The 13800-nt window shown below is 35.3% G+C and overlaps 1 protein-coding gene across 3 annotated transcripts in view; it reads right to left on the reverse strand.

Annotated features, from left to right (window-relative positions):
* Positions 1 to 402: 402 nt before the first annotated feature.
* RPS6KC1 (ribosomal protein S6 kinase C1) overlaps positions 403 to 13800 on the reverse strand; it is a 207038-nt gene continuing 193640 nt past the window's right edge. For all 3 annotated transcript variants that reach the window (XM_063114826.1, XM_063114827.1, XM_063114824.1), the window contains 3 exons: positions 10319 to 10401; positions 9170 to 9265; positions 403 to 2510 (listed from right to left, as the gene is read on the reverse strand). In XM_063114826.1, the coding sequence (XP_062970896.1) occupies positions 2400 to 2510; positions 9170 to 9265; positions 10319 to 10401 (290 nt within the window). In that variant the 3' untranslated portion in view covers positions 403 to 2399. The remainder of the gene's footprint in view (positions 2511 to 9169; positions 9266 to 10318; positions 10402 to 13800) is intronic.

Raw genomic sequence — 13800 nt, forward strand, 5'->3', positions numbered from 1 at the left:
AGAATAGTCAAATTCAAAGAGACATAGTGGTTAGTAGGAGCTGGAAGGGGGAGGGGATGGGAAGTTACTATTTAATGGATACAGAGTTTCAGTCTGGGATGATGAAAGAGTTCTGGAGATGGACAGCAGTGATGGTTGCACAAAAATGTGAGTGTACTTAATGCCACAACTGAATTGTGTACTTAAAAATGGTTAGAATGGTGAATTTCATGTATTTTTTCCTACAATAAAAAAAATCAAATGAGAAATTCTAAGTGGCAGTTTCTTTTAAGATTTTGACCCATACTCCACTCCCCTGCTTAAACAAATAAAATACAAAAAATAACAAAAACCAGTATCACTCACAGCATTAGAGCTTAAAATACACCATCAAATAAAAAGACTTGGGTCCATCACCCCAAAGCCATTTAACCTGTGTGTTTATTACTAAAATAATTCATGTCCACCATGATTATAAATGTATTTACATTAAGCACAAGCTCCAATCAAACATACAAAGAGAAAGAGAGGGAGAAACAAACAATAAAATTGTCATCAGACTTGACATAGCAACCATCTGTTGACATTACTGTCCTCTGAATCCAAGAAACCCAAATCACGTGGCAGAGCAGGGATCCTCACCTTAGCTGTGAAGTCCTACTTTCATGTCATAGGGCACTTCTGGAAGGAAGTTCTGTAATGGCCAGCTCTAAGTACTAGCAGATTTCCGACTAGTCCTACAAAGGAAGTCATTCTTGTGTCTCACCTGCATGAGTTCCTGTTATGAGGCCAGGACACTAGTGCATTGAAATCCAGTTCCAGGGAGTGATGTCATCTTGACTGAGCTATGATCCCCATGACCTGCTCCCCAGCCTGGTGTTGTTGCAGCCCTTCAGCTGGGGTTCAGGTTATAAGGGGACCAAAAAGGAAAAAGGGGAGTAGAATAATAAAAAAAGGAAAAATGCCTGCATATTTCCTTTGTTTCACTAAAGCATTTTCTGCTTCCATTTAAATTGCCGGGAGGACCCAGTCACAGGCAGATGGAAGCTGTACAGATGCTCTTAGAGTAAGGGTGGGCACTAACAGGTCTCAAAAATACAAAGAAGATGAAAACATACAGAAAATTTCAATTATTTCTGGTGGCTTCTAACTTGAAAATAGTAACTTATTCTTTCTTTGGATAAAATTTTAAAAATAGACATTACTTTAAAACATTTGTAAATTTTTGTAAACAATGCATGACTATAGGAGCTATCTTTGCAACACTAAGAAATAACAAATACTAATGTTTGGAGATGTGTGAATACTCACATTCTTTCTATATAATATCAAGTAGATTAGAAGTTCAAATGTAGAAATCTCATCACTGTAAGTACTAAAATAGGATTGTCATTCAATTCCATTTAGATGAGATCCTTGGGTTCTTAGTATACCAAGCCCCAAAGTAAAATGAAGTCAAGTATAAGAAGCAGCAGCAGAAACTGATAACATTCCAAAAGGAGAGGAAGAGACCTTTCTTAAAAAAATAAAACAAATAAGAAAAAACCTTAAGCTATTAAATGAAGAAGATATCTAAATTTTTACCATATTTATTTTACATTATGATTTCTTAGTCCTTATTAAGTTGATGCAGTCTGGGAAAATAAACACTCCCTTTCCTCCTTAAGTTGTAGTGTGTTAGGATTAGGAGGAACAATACTAGAGAAAAAGCAAAGGGTGCAGGAAATGAAGATATAGAAAGAAAGGTGAGGCTGAAGAGAAAGACAGCATGGGTGTTTATACAAACCCTTCTCTAAATAAGCAGTATCAACCAACAAAGTACAAAGTTGACAACACGGAGCATTTTGTCACAGATATAATCTGAGGCCACATTCAAGATACATTAATTATATAAGACCATGGTGCAGGTTTTCTGTCAGACATCATGCGTATATTCTTTTTTTCTCAATTTTTTGGTCCCACAGATGACATTATTCATGAAGCTTTTAGTGTCTTAATCTGCAAATATTAATTTGATCATATAAACCAATCCTGGTTATTAGCAGAAAGCTCTGTTAGCTGCCATGTAAAAGTCCTTCTTTCAAGTAAAATTTAATTTTACACTTAGAGCTTCATATCAGAGGAACTTCTTGAAGGGCATTCCTTTTTCAGTTGGGTTAACAACTCACCTGCAACACTAAGATAACACCTTGGTTAAAGGTGAGTACATAACAGCTCTGGGCAAAATTAGCTAATATCTTGTCCAGCCAGTAATTGTACATGAGTTGTTCTTGTTTAGCCTTTTTCTTCCTGCATTTCCTCTAAAGGTCTATATCCAAATGCTTTGGTGCTCCATAGTGACTATGCTGCAGAGTTGCCCTTGTGCTGGAGATGCCTGTCACAGAGAAGATCAGGATGTGTGAAAACAATCCGCAGCGTGTTCATCTCATCAGTTCTGCCCAATCCACAGGGGTAAAAAATGGGTGAGATTTGATATCTTCGACACCAGCAACACCAGCACCAAGACGCTCCAGAGGATTGAACTGCAAGAGCTGAAAAAGAAGGATTTAGTGAGTAACAGGAATCCAACTGGTGAATCAAAGGAAAACAAAATATATGAAAGAAAAAACTAAATTCAAACCCAGTAACAAACGGACTTAATAGGGAACTGACTATGTTTTCTTGAAAGGGAGCTATGCCTAACACCACTCTAGCTGTGGGGAGGTGGGGGATATTTGAACTGAGTTTATGGCTTTTCAACTGATTTGAAACATGACCATGAGCAACTCACTTTTGTTTCCCTCATTCTCATATAGTGTAACAGGATAGTTACACCTATCAATTTCCTATTCCAAAAGTACACCATGAGATTAATTAGATACTGCACTAAATTCTGGGAGCCAGCTACTTGCTTCATGATTAGGAAGTCTGGAAAGCACACTAAGTCTTTCAACCCCTAATGAACTATATATGCATTGGGACTAAACTTCACCTAAAGCATGAATAAACAAATTCATATTCCAAAATTGTTTTCTTTGGAATAACTGACTCAAAATAATTTGACCCAATGAAATGTGTTTTGATTTTTTCAGAAATAGGAAACACATACGTAATAAGTTAATAATGTTACATGCAACAGCACTGTTAATAGAGTGGGAAAATTGAAGTAGTCACATACAATTATATGGGGACTCTGGGCATGCTGGAAGAATATGCCTTGAGACATTCGTACATCCTCAAATTTAGGTTTTAAAAGCTTTACTGAGGAGATAATCTATATAGCATAAAATTTATCTATTGTAAGTGTACAATTCAATAATTTTAAGCAACTTTAGAGTTCTTCATTTCCTCCTCGGATTCGAGTAACTGTCTGGTTATCATTTCCTTTCAATCTGAAAGAATTCTTGCAGAATTTCTTATAAGGTAGATCTGCTAGCAATTAATTCTCAGTCTTTCTTTATCAGAACGTCTTTATTTCACCTTCATTTTTGAAGGATAATTTTGCTAAATTCTTGGTTGACTGTTATTTCCTTTCAGCAGTGTGAATGTGTCATTTTGCTATCTTCTGTCCTCCATTGTTTTTGATGAGAAGTCAGGCATTAATGCTTCCTTCTATATGATGAGTTGTTTTTCTTGAAAGCTTTCAAGATTTTCCTCTTTGTATCTAAGTGTGGATCTCTTTGTACTTTCCTACTTAAGGTCTACTGAGTTTCTTAGGTGCATAGTTTAATGTTTATCATCAAATTTGGAAAATTTTCACTCATTATTTCTTCACATATTTTTGCTGTATCCTCTTTTTGTTCCTCTCCTGGGACTACCATTATATGTACATTGGTACATTTGATGTTGTCTCTCATAGGTCTCTGTGGCCCCATTAATTTTTCTTCCAATTTTTCTGTTTTTCAGATTGAATAATTTCTATTATCTTCAAGATCATTGATTGTTTCTTCTTCTACCTCAGATTTGCTCTTGAGCTACTCCAATAAATTTTTTTCCTCTAGTAAATTTTTTTTCATTTAAATTACTGTACTTTTCAACTTGAGACTTCTACTTGGGTTCTTTTTTAAATATATATAATTTCTATCTCCTTATTGAGAATCTATTTGTTGATTCATTACTGTTATACTTTCCTTTAATTCTTTAAATATGGTGTAATTCTTTGAAAATATGTATAACAGCTGCTTTGAAGTCTTTGTCTGTTAAATCCAAAATCTGGGAACACTCAGAGACAATTTCTATCGATTGCTTTTTTCCTGCATATGGGTCATATTTTTTTATTTCTGTGTATGTCTTGTATTACATTTCACTAAAAATGAGACTCTTTAGATGATATATTTTAGCAACTCTGGAGTCTGATTTTTTTTTTTTCCCCATGAAGATTATTACTCCTGATGGTTTGTTTGTTCTTTGGTAACTTGCTTCATCTAGATCTGTAAATCTGCTAAGCACCTTCCCCCCTGCACTGTAATGTGCAGCTGCTGACATCTCTGCTTGCTTTTTGATTTTTTTTTTTTTTTCTTAATTTTACCTTTAAGCTTGGCTTCCTTGGGGTCACTGCTGTGTCTGCATAATTTAGTGGTCAACCAATAATTGAACAGAGGTCATATTCAAATATCTTAGCCATTCAGGCTTCTGTCCTCTGCTAATAGGTATGAGAACTTCACTCAAAGTTTAGGCCACTAAACCAAGTCTGCCCTGGCTTTTACTTTCCATTGGGCCCTTTGCCTGTCTCTATGCATTCATGCAGCCTCAGGGTTGGTCCTCGCTGGCCTGCCCCACCCTGGCAGAACATTTGCACCTGACCAAGCAGAGAAAAGAGAATGGGAGCAGACTGGTCAAGAATGCCACAGAGTTCTCCTATTCTTTTCCAACGTTCAACTGTTTTTCAAGCATAAACACTTTTCAGATTATTGTGTCCTTTGATCAATTCCCAGAGCATTAAAATGGTTGTTTTTACCAAGTCTGTACAACTTTATGCTTTTTTGTGGGGAGAGAATTTGCCAATTTCCTCGTGCAGTCACAACTATTAAAATCTAAGAATACTTCTACAGCAAATAATATTTTCCATAGAATGTAGCCAAGTACAACTGAAATATGTAAATGATTTCTTTAGAACATTAATGGTCCTATACATATAGGAAATTTCACTATTCAAATTTAACCAAAACTGTTTGTTCTCTTCTTTTTCCTTTATTTCCATCTTTTCTTTCACTCATGATTCATTAATTCAATTATTTGTATAATAAATATCAATTGATGTCCTATTATGTGCTAGTCTACTTCACTTTTAGACCTTCTCACCTGTGTCATCAGCAGTTGCCTTACTCTTACACTAGCAGCCCTATAATTCAAATACATGCTTCATCAAATTACAAATTACTATATGTCATAAACCTTCAATATTGTCCTATCAGTATAGAAAACAATAAAGATTTACATGACACTATCATGTGCTAGGCATTATTCTAAGTGTTTAACATAGGTTAAATTCATTTAACTTACAACAACTCTGTGAAGAGCTACTATTATTATCTACATTATATAGATGAGAAAACAGAGGCTCAGAGAAATTAAGTAACTTGTTTAAAATCATACAGGTAGTAGGCAGCAAAGACAGTACTTGAATTCAGGCACTCTGGCTCCAGAATCCATGCCTTAACTACAACATTACACTGCCGTATGAATGTGTGATCTGCAAATGCCAAGAATCTATTATTCCACTTTGATATTACCAAATCTGTAAGGGAAGTAAAGCATATATGTACTTCAAAAAACAATACTAACAGGCTTTTCACTTGAAATTATTATGTCTAGCACTCAAAATGACCATATTACTGTTTATTAAAGCTCACTGCTCAAAGAATTTTTATATTAGAAGTTACTAAGATGTGTTGAGAAAAGCTCTTATAAAACAACCATCATAGGAATATCCTAAATGTATCAAATCCATTTTCAAAACCAGACAACTTGTCTCTACTGACTGAAATGTGGAAGGCAGCAGACATTTTAATATAAATCTAACATACCAAATATTGATAAGAATTAACTAACTATAGCATTAGATTTTTAATATTTCAGGAAACATATAAACACATAAGTTCTTTCTCTCTGTTACAATTCGCTCTTCCACCCCCATTCTTTCCAAAAAAATGACTTTAAATGTGAAATTCCAAAGGTTCATATTTTGACTTTTACTAAAGTCCATTTACTTAGTTCATGGACTCCTCTATACATCTGCAACTATAAATCTATAAGCAAAAGTATAATTGTTTTACCCATGACTATCTTTCTTATTCTGCCCTTTTCAGTGTTATAACAGGCTTCAAGAGAGATCACACAGATTCTATAGCTTAAGAGAATGTGTAAGCCAGTGGCACATTCAAGATAATGAATCAAAGACAGCCAATGCCAACTGCTTCTTTCCCGAAGAACAGGCAACAGAGCTGAGCAATGAGGGTACAGAAATTTGTTTTGCAAGTCTTTTCCTCACATATCTTTCAACTACAAGGCAACTGTGTCATAATCAACTCAATGCACACTGTCAATGCTCTGAGGATTTTTTTTAAATTGCATTTGAAATGTGACTATGTTTACTTTAGCACCATTCACTTGACTGGGACAGATGACTAAACATTGGGGTTAGGGGATTATGAAATCTAAGAACAAAGCAAGGAGCTGAAAGACTAAAGAGAAAATTTCCCCAAAGCAGAATAATTATTTCCATATAAATCATTTTGTGATTTTTTAAAAAGTGACCTCTATGACCTGTGAGGTAGTGGAAAAGGAAAGTCAAAATGACAAATTGCTAATCATGCCAAGAGACCCCTTTTCCCTTTCCTGATGATGTTTCCTCAACATGAGTGGTAGTTTCCTCAGGCAGGCCAGTGACAGAATGCTGATTTACTATATAACCTATACATGTCTGCATGTGGGGACTTAACATACCTTAAGCCTAGACTCCATTACAACATAATTTCTAATAAAGACAGGAGCAGAACCTGGTATATTATTGTGGGGAATTCTGTTTTCAATATTATATAATAACAACTACTTCTTTAAGGAAGAGAAACAAAAAATAGCAGTTGGCCTTCCCTAAATTATTTACTAAAAAATACTTTGAATTTACTTTGTGTCACAACCAATAAGATGAATCAAATGAATAGCTGCTCTTTTTCTCCCATTAGAATGAAATGTTTTATATATCTTTTCATTACCTCTTAATCCTTTTGCAGAGTACTCTGGGTATTGTCATCTCAGTATTTCCAACCTGATTATGTTTCTTTATACTTTACATAGGCTGGGCAAATTAATCTTCTGAAGCACAACTCTGATCCTTTCACTCTTCTGCACACAAATTCCAAATCTCAAATCTTTAATGAATTAAATACCATCACTCCATCCTGGTGTTTATGACAATGGAACCCCATAAGAGAACCTCAACTTATCTTTATACACTTACCAACTACTATTACTCATCCCTATATTCATCCCTCCACTCCACACAAACCAAATTTCTGATTTCTTTTTTTTTTTTTTTTTTAAAAGATGACCGGTAAGGGGATCTCAACCCTTGACTTGGTGTTGTCAGCACCACGCTCACCCAGTGAGCAAACCGGCCATCCCTATATGGGATCCGAAGCCGTGGCCTTGGTGCCATCAGCACCGCACTCTCCCAAATGAGCCATGGGCCGGCCCCAAATTTCTGATTTCTGAACTGAGTCTCTCCGACTCCTTCCCTGCCTTTGTTCAAACTGTTTATTCCACCTAGGCTGTTCCTCCCACATACAACCTTGCTATGCTGGAATTCTACCTAAAGTCCAGCAAAAACAATATCCACTCCACAAAAACCTTTCTAATATTACCACTGCAAAGACTATGACCCCTCCTTCTCTTGACTTGCCAAAGTATTTTTTGAATCTCTTTGACAGTCTTTATTAAATTCCACCTTGTGGTATAGTTATTTGTGAGAATTATCTTTGTAGCTTATAGCACTGTGCTTTTCATAGGATATCTGTTGAACAGAACCAAAATCACTCTTCAAGAGAAAACTAGGTAATTGTCTTCTTAATATATTCTCCCTTTCCCTTTTTTTCTTTTCTTTTAATTTTTCTTTTCCCTGATTAAAAAATAATTCCTGTTTCACTAAACAATTTTAGTTCTTGATCTTCAGTATAAGATCCTGGGCCTGAAAATTCTTGCTGATTTGCTGTGAGCCTATCACCTCACAATTCTAATAACCTATTCAGCAAAACTAATTACTGAAAACTACAGGAAGAACATACCTTGGGCTACAAAGTGGAGTGTGGAGGGAAGCGGGGGGGGGGGACGTTGGGGATAATTGGGTGGGGGACACGGGGTACAAACGCAATTTGTGGTAATGGGTATGCTGCCAGTATGAATTTGGCCTTCACATCTTGGACACAAGGGGTGACAATCAGCTTTGTATCTCATGAATATTCATAACCAATAAAATAATAATAATAATAATAGTAATAAAGAAAAGAAAACTACAGGAGTATTTTAAACATAAGGAATCCATTTAAGAAGCTCACCACAGTTCAAAGCCTGCCTCTGGGATATTGAACTTTAATTATCAATAGTCTCTTTCTTCAAAGCACTAAAATGTATTAATTGACACCAACACTCAATTTCCACCAATGGATGGACCTATAAGTGATCTAACTTGACAAGATTTTCCCTTTTTTGGCAGTTGGCCAATCTGGGGATCCGAACCTGTGACCCTGGTGTTATAAGACTGCACTCTAACCAAATGAGCTAAGCCCCTTGACAGGATTTTCTAACAACACTTCTCTCCTGAGCAACTTGAGTGGCCCGTTACTATTTATAAATAAGAATTAAAGATTGAAAATAGCCCATTTATACAAGGTTACAAAATGTAATACAAAAATAGAGTAGCCCCAGACAAGATAAAAGCAATAATCAAATCTCACACCTTCACAAATATATGGAATTGACTAAGCGTTACCGTTGATTTGTGGGGATAAAAAAATACCAATAAATTTTAACTATCTTCTTTGACCCCACCAATACTTGGATAATAGCAGAAGCCTAAAGATACACTATTAATTCTGAATGTGTAATTATACATGGGTCTTTCTTGCCCAAAACTAATTTCTTTAAAGGTTTCAGAGCTGTGGGCTCTTCTAATTTGCATGGTTGATATACTTGTCCAATAGGGCAGTTAAATTACCTGTTGAATGAGTGAGCGAGCCTCTTCAGAGACACATTCTGGCATGTTCAAAGTTGTGTGAGTATTTATTCCTGCTGGATGGCACTCAACCAGAGTCTGAAACAATCAATCAGGTATACTTCTTATCCCAAATAACATCATATTCTGTTCTATCACAGGAGTTATGAACAGCAAGTACAGAGAGCTCAACAATCATCTTAACTGGAGGTGTAGTAATCAATACAGTTGCCACACACAGTTTAGGATGGGGGCTATGAGCTTTTAGAACTTCTAAATGAAACAAAGACAGTCATCATGATCACACCATAAGCTTATGCTACTGTCCCTTTTCCCTTAGTTATAAAATGGCTTATAATAGAAAAGCTTAAATTACACACAAAAACTAAAAAGGGACTTGATATCTCTGAAATGTTTTAATGTTCTTAAAAGCCTTCAAGGTTTAGAATTTGTAAATAATAATGCTTTACATATGTACTTTACAGTTTAAATGTATGTAAAGGTGATTTGTAAACTCCATAAGAATCTTAGGAGTCTGATATTATCTACATATTTAAGGTAGATAACTACTTAAAGTAAAACTGTTCCTCTGTTTTCTTCCCAGGAGGCAATCTGCACAGTACTCGATATAGTCTATTAACCTCAAACATCATACTTAAAAGTTATTGACCAAAGAGAGTATAAATTCTGTCCTTAAGCTAGAATAGATAGAAAAAATTTACAATATTGAAAAAAAAGATAATGCTACTTTAATACCTACATTAATTTTCTAAAATGAGAATTCCCTCCAGGTTTCAGACAAGATGTTTTAAACATCCAGAGAATTCTAATACATCCTTACATAAACCTTACAGATTTAACTCAAAGCTGAATCATAGAAAATGAAAAGAAAAAATGTTTACTCAGTCTTATATCCCACTATGTAACACTGTGACATAATAGAGGTTTACCATCAATTTATTCAACATAATGCAATTCTACTTTTTAAAAAATCTGGAATCTTGATAAACTTGCATTTCTCTGCTCGTTTTTGGTGTCAAAACTATTCTTACTTAGTCCCTGACCTAAAAACTGAAGGCAAAGGCTAACGTTCTCCATTTGAAATAAAGTGGCATCTGGGTAAATTTATTAAACATCCAGGTCACTGCTTACCTTGCCAGTGAGAAGTTCAAAGAGGACAGCACCCAAACTCCACCAATCACAGGCTTCAGTTTCTTCCGTGATTGCTCCAACCTCTAAACACACCAAAAAAGGTTGATATTAAAATTCCAAAGGTCAATTAAACATTCAAAATTAACATGTATTAGCAAGGTGACCTTTTTAATGCTGAGAGAGCATATACTAAATACTATTGGGCTTTCAAAATTCCTGAAAGTTAAGTATCCCTTTGGTCACCTACCGTGGTTACATTTTTTTTTTCTTTTTTTTGACATAGTCATATATTAAACTGAGACATTTGTTCTTTAGTTGATAGAGGGACACCTTCAAGATGCTACACTTAAAAGTTACATGGATCTATTAGATCAGCATTTTCCTTAGCTTGTCAAATTTGAGAAAGGATAGCCAGTTTTAGAAACAAAGACTCTGAGTTAAGAAGGAACTTCAAAAATTACCTCAACCAATACTCATTATCCTTTTACTTACACATTAGAAGCCAGAGAGGTGAAATACCCTGTCCAATGTCATATTGTAGCAGAAGTCAAACCTAAGATAGTAGCATCTTCCCTCTCCTGTATAATCAATTGCTTTCAACTAAAGAAAGAGTAAATGAAATGCAAATCCACCCATTTTGTTATTCAGAAGTACAGATATTGTTTTAAGCCACAACTGAAACTACTGGCTAAGATAAGGGCTTTTAAAATATCTACAAATCACAATTTTTACCTGTGTTATCTCTACCTCTCACCAGCACAAGTTCCTGAAATGTACTATGAGTTTTTAGGTTTCATCTTTCAGGTTCCTCCACAAATCAGCAACAACTCCTCATTTCACCATTTTTGAGACTTTTGGCCCTTATGTCATATTTGATATCTTCCTGTCCTTTCCTAATGACATTCAAGTAGTCCCTAAGTCTTGCCAATATCCACCCTTCCATTTCCATTTGGCTGAGAAAACATACTTGTTATTTGACTATAGGTAGTCCACAATTCATAATAATAATGTTCAAAAGTTTATAGTAGTTAGGTTGGAAGTTGGAAAGTTATAAATAGAAGTGGTACGCAGTTGTCCAGCCTTTTAACCAAAGCTTAGTAGATCTACTGTGTGGGAAAACCACCAAACTCATGAAATAGCTTGGGTTTTAAGTCTTGAAGCAAAGTTTATGTACACCAGAAAGAGAAAAAAAGAGGCATTCCTATGCAAAATATTGAAATTACTCCATTTCAGCAATCTTCTTCCATATCCCTTCTTCTGGGTTTCAAACAGCCTGAGTAGAACAAACCCCATCACAACTAGTCTTTCCCCAGCCTACCTTCTTCCTAAAAGGCTTCATACCAAATCACAACCTCCATTCTCTAAATAGTTGCTCTCAGCTAGGTGGTAAAAGGAAAACAGATATTAACTAATTCAAACTATTATGTGAATGACTGAAATCTCCTAATCTTGCTAGAACCATTTGTATTTATAAGACAACTGCTTGTTTGAAAAATTGAGAACTACTTACCTAACAATAGATGTTTAAATATATATGTTGTAGCACATCTGAATGATGGAATGCTAGTACATAACCATTTTAAAAAATGTCTTCATATAAGATTTAAGTATATAGGTAAATGTTTGTATATATTAAGATTTTTAAAAAGCCATAAAACAATAAAATTATAATTTTAAAAGTATATATTCCAAAAAAAGACCAGTGAGAAAATATGACAAAATGTTTTAGTGATTTGCCTCTGGGGTGGTGAGATTTGTATACTTACCATTAATGGTAGAAAGTTCATGGAAAAATAGAATAAAAAAATAATATGAATCCTTCTATGAACTTTTTGAAGTACCCTTGTATTAACTTACATGAATATATCTAACTGGCACATTTTAAAAAGTATAGCAAGGTGATGTGAAAACATTCGGGCCTGTGAAAAAGCCACTTTTGAGCAGTGAAGACAAAGCTATGGAGACCAATCCTCCCTTCCATTTTCGCCTACATATTCATTGCCACAACTTTAATGCAGTATATCTTAGAACGAACAATTGACTAAGAATCAGGAGTCCTGGGCTGGGTCTTAAGGAACTCACTTTATCTCATCCATAACACAAGGGTTAGATCTGAGGATCTCCAGGTTAAATTTAGCTCTATATTCTATGATTTTGATACTTAGAGATTCCCTAAAAATAGTGATTCTCATGAAGGACAACTCCTTGGGGCTTTTTCGAAGTACATATGCTACACCTCCCAGATTCAAATACACTGCCCCTGCCTCTATTCTCCCACATCCCGATATAAAGAGCTGATATCACCTTTGGAAGTGTGCTCTTAGAAATTTTAGAAAGGGCATGTGTTTTTAGAAACATTAGAAAAGTAAAAAGGAAATTTACCATAGTATCATCAGATAAAACCTTTTGCACATTTCCTCCCAGTCTAAAGCAGGCAATGAATTGCATCAATTCCCTGTTTAAAATTCTTAAATGGCTTCTCACTTACCATTAAATAACATTCAAACGTCTTGCTTAATCAGGCATGTATACATACTCAGGCCTTCATAATAAGGTCTCAACCTATCGTGTTCATTCAGCCCACATACATAAAGCAGCACAAACTAGGCACTATCCCTCCACAGAACTCTATGTGGCCCCACTATTAGATAATGTGAAACTAAAATCAGTTTTCTCACTAGTGTAGTTAATGGTTTTATTTTTTCATATCTTTTTCCTCAAAAATTTCAGTTATTTGATTTTCTTTAGTCATATAGCAAGTAGTATATACTTCTTAGTTTTATAAAGGTTTTACCTTTTCACAAGTCAAGATCCAAAGTCACTGATCAGCCATCTGTTTTGAATGTGCCACACACAAGCCTCACTTTCCATGTATGAATGTTACTTTGCTCACAGTAGGCACACATTGCAATAATGATAGTTGCAACAATAAAACAGCAGCTAAAACTTATTGACTGCTTACTACACATAAGGAACTGTGTTTAACACATTACGTGAATTATTTAAATTTTTCAAGCACCCTTATGAAGAACTTATTTGGGTTGGGTGACTTTGGGAGAGAGAGAATATATTTATATGTCTAGAGAGAAAAAGGACATCTGATTCAGTCTGCACAGAGAAATACTGTGAAAATTAATGAGATCGTTTTGCTGGGTCTGACAACATGTTCGAAGGAGCTCCAGACTAGAGCCACACCCCAAGTCTCTGCTTATAAGGTTCCCTGTTAGAACTGAGTGAATGGTTGCTGAGATAGGTCTATGTAATCAGAGGCTAACATAATTTATTAAGGCACCTTTTAAATTCAGCAAAAGATCCAAAGTGCCAACACCAATATCACCAATGTAGCCTAGATCATCAAAACTGACATGTTATGCCTGTTCTCCCACATCACTACTGGGAATGTGTACCCCGGGTGAAATGTGGCAGTGTGTGCAGGGGTGAGGGAGCTGTCTTCTTGAAGCCACCAGATAAGCACAGTGCAG

This window comes from Cynocephalus volans, chromosome 11, assembly GCF_027409185.1.
Source record: "Cynocephalus volans isolate mCynVol1 chromosome 11, mCynVol1.pri, whole genome shotgun sequence".
Classification (NCBI taxonomy): domain Eukaryota; kingdom Metazoa; phylum Chordata; class Mammalia; order Dermoptera; family Cynocephalidae; genus Cynocephalus; species Cynocephalus volans.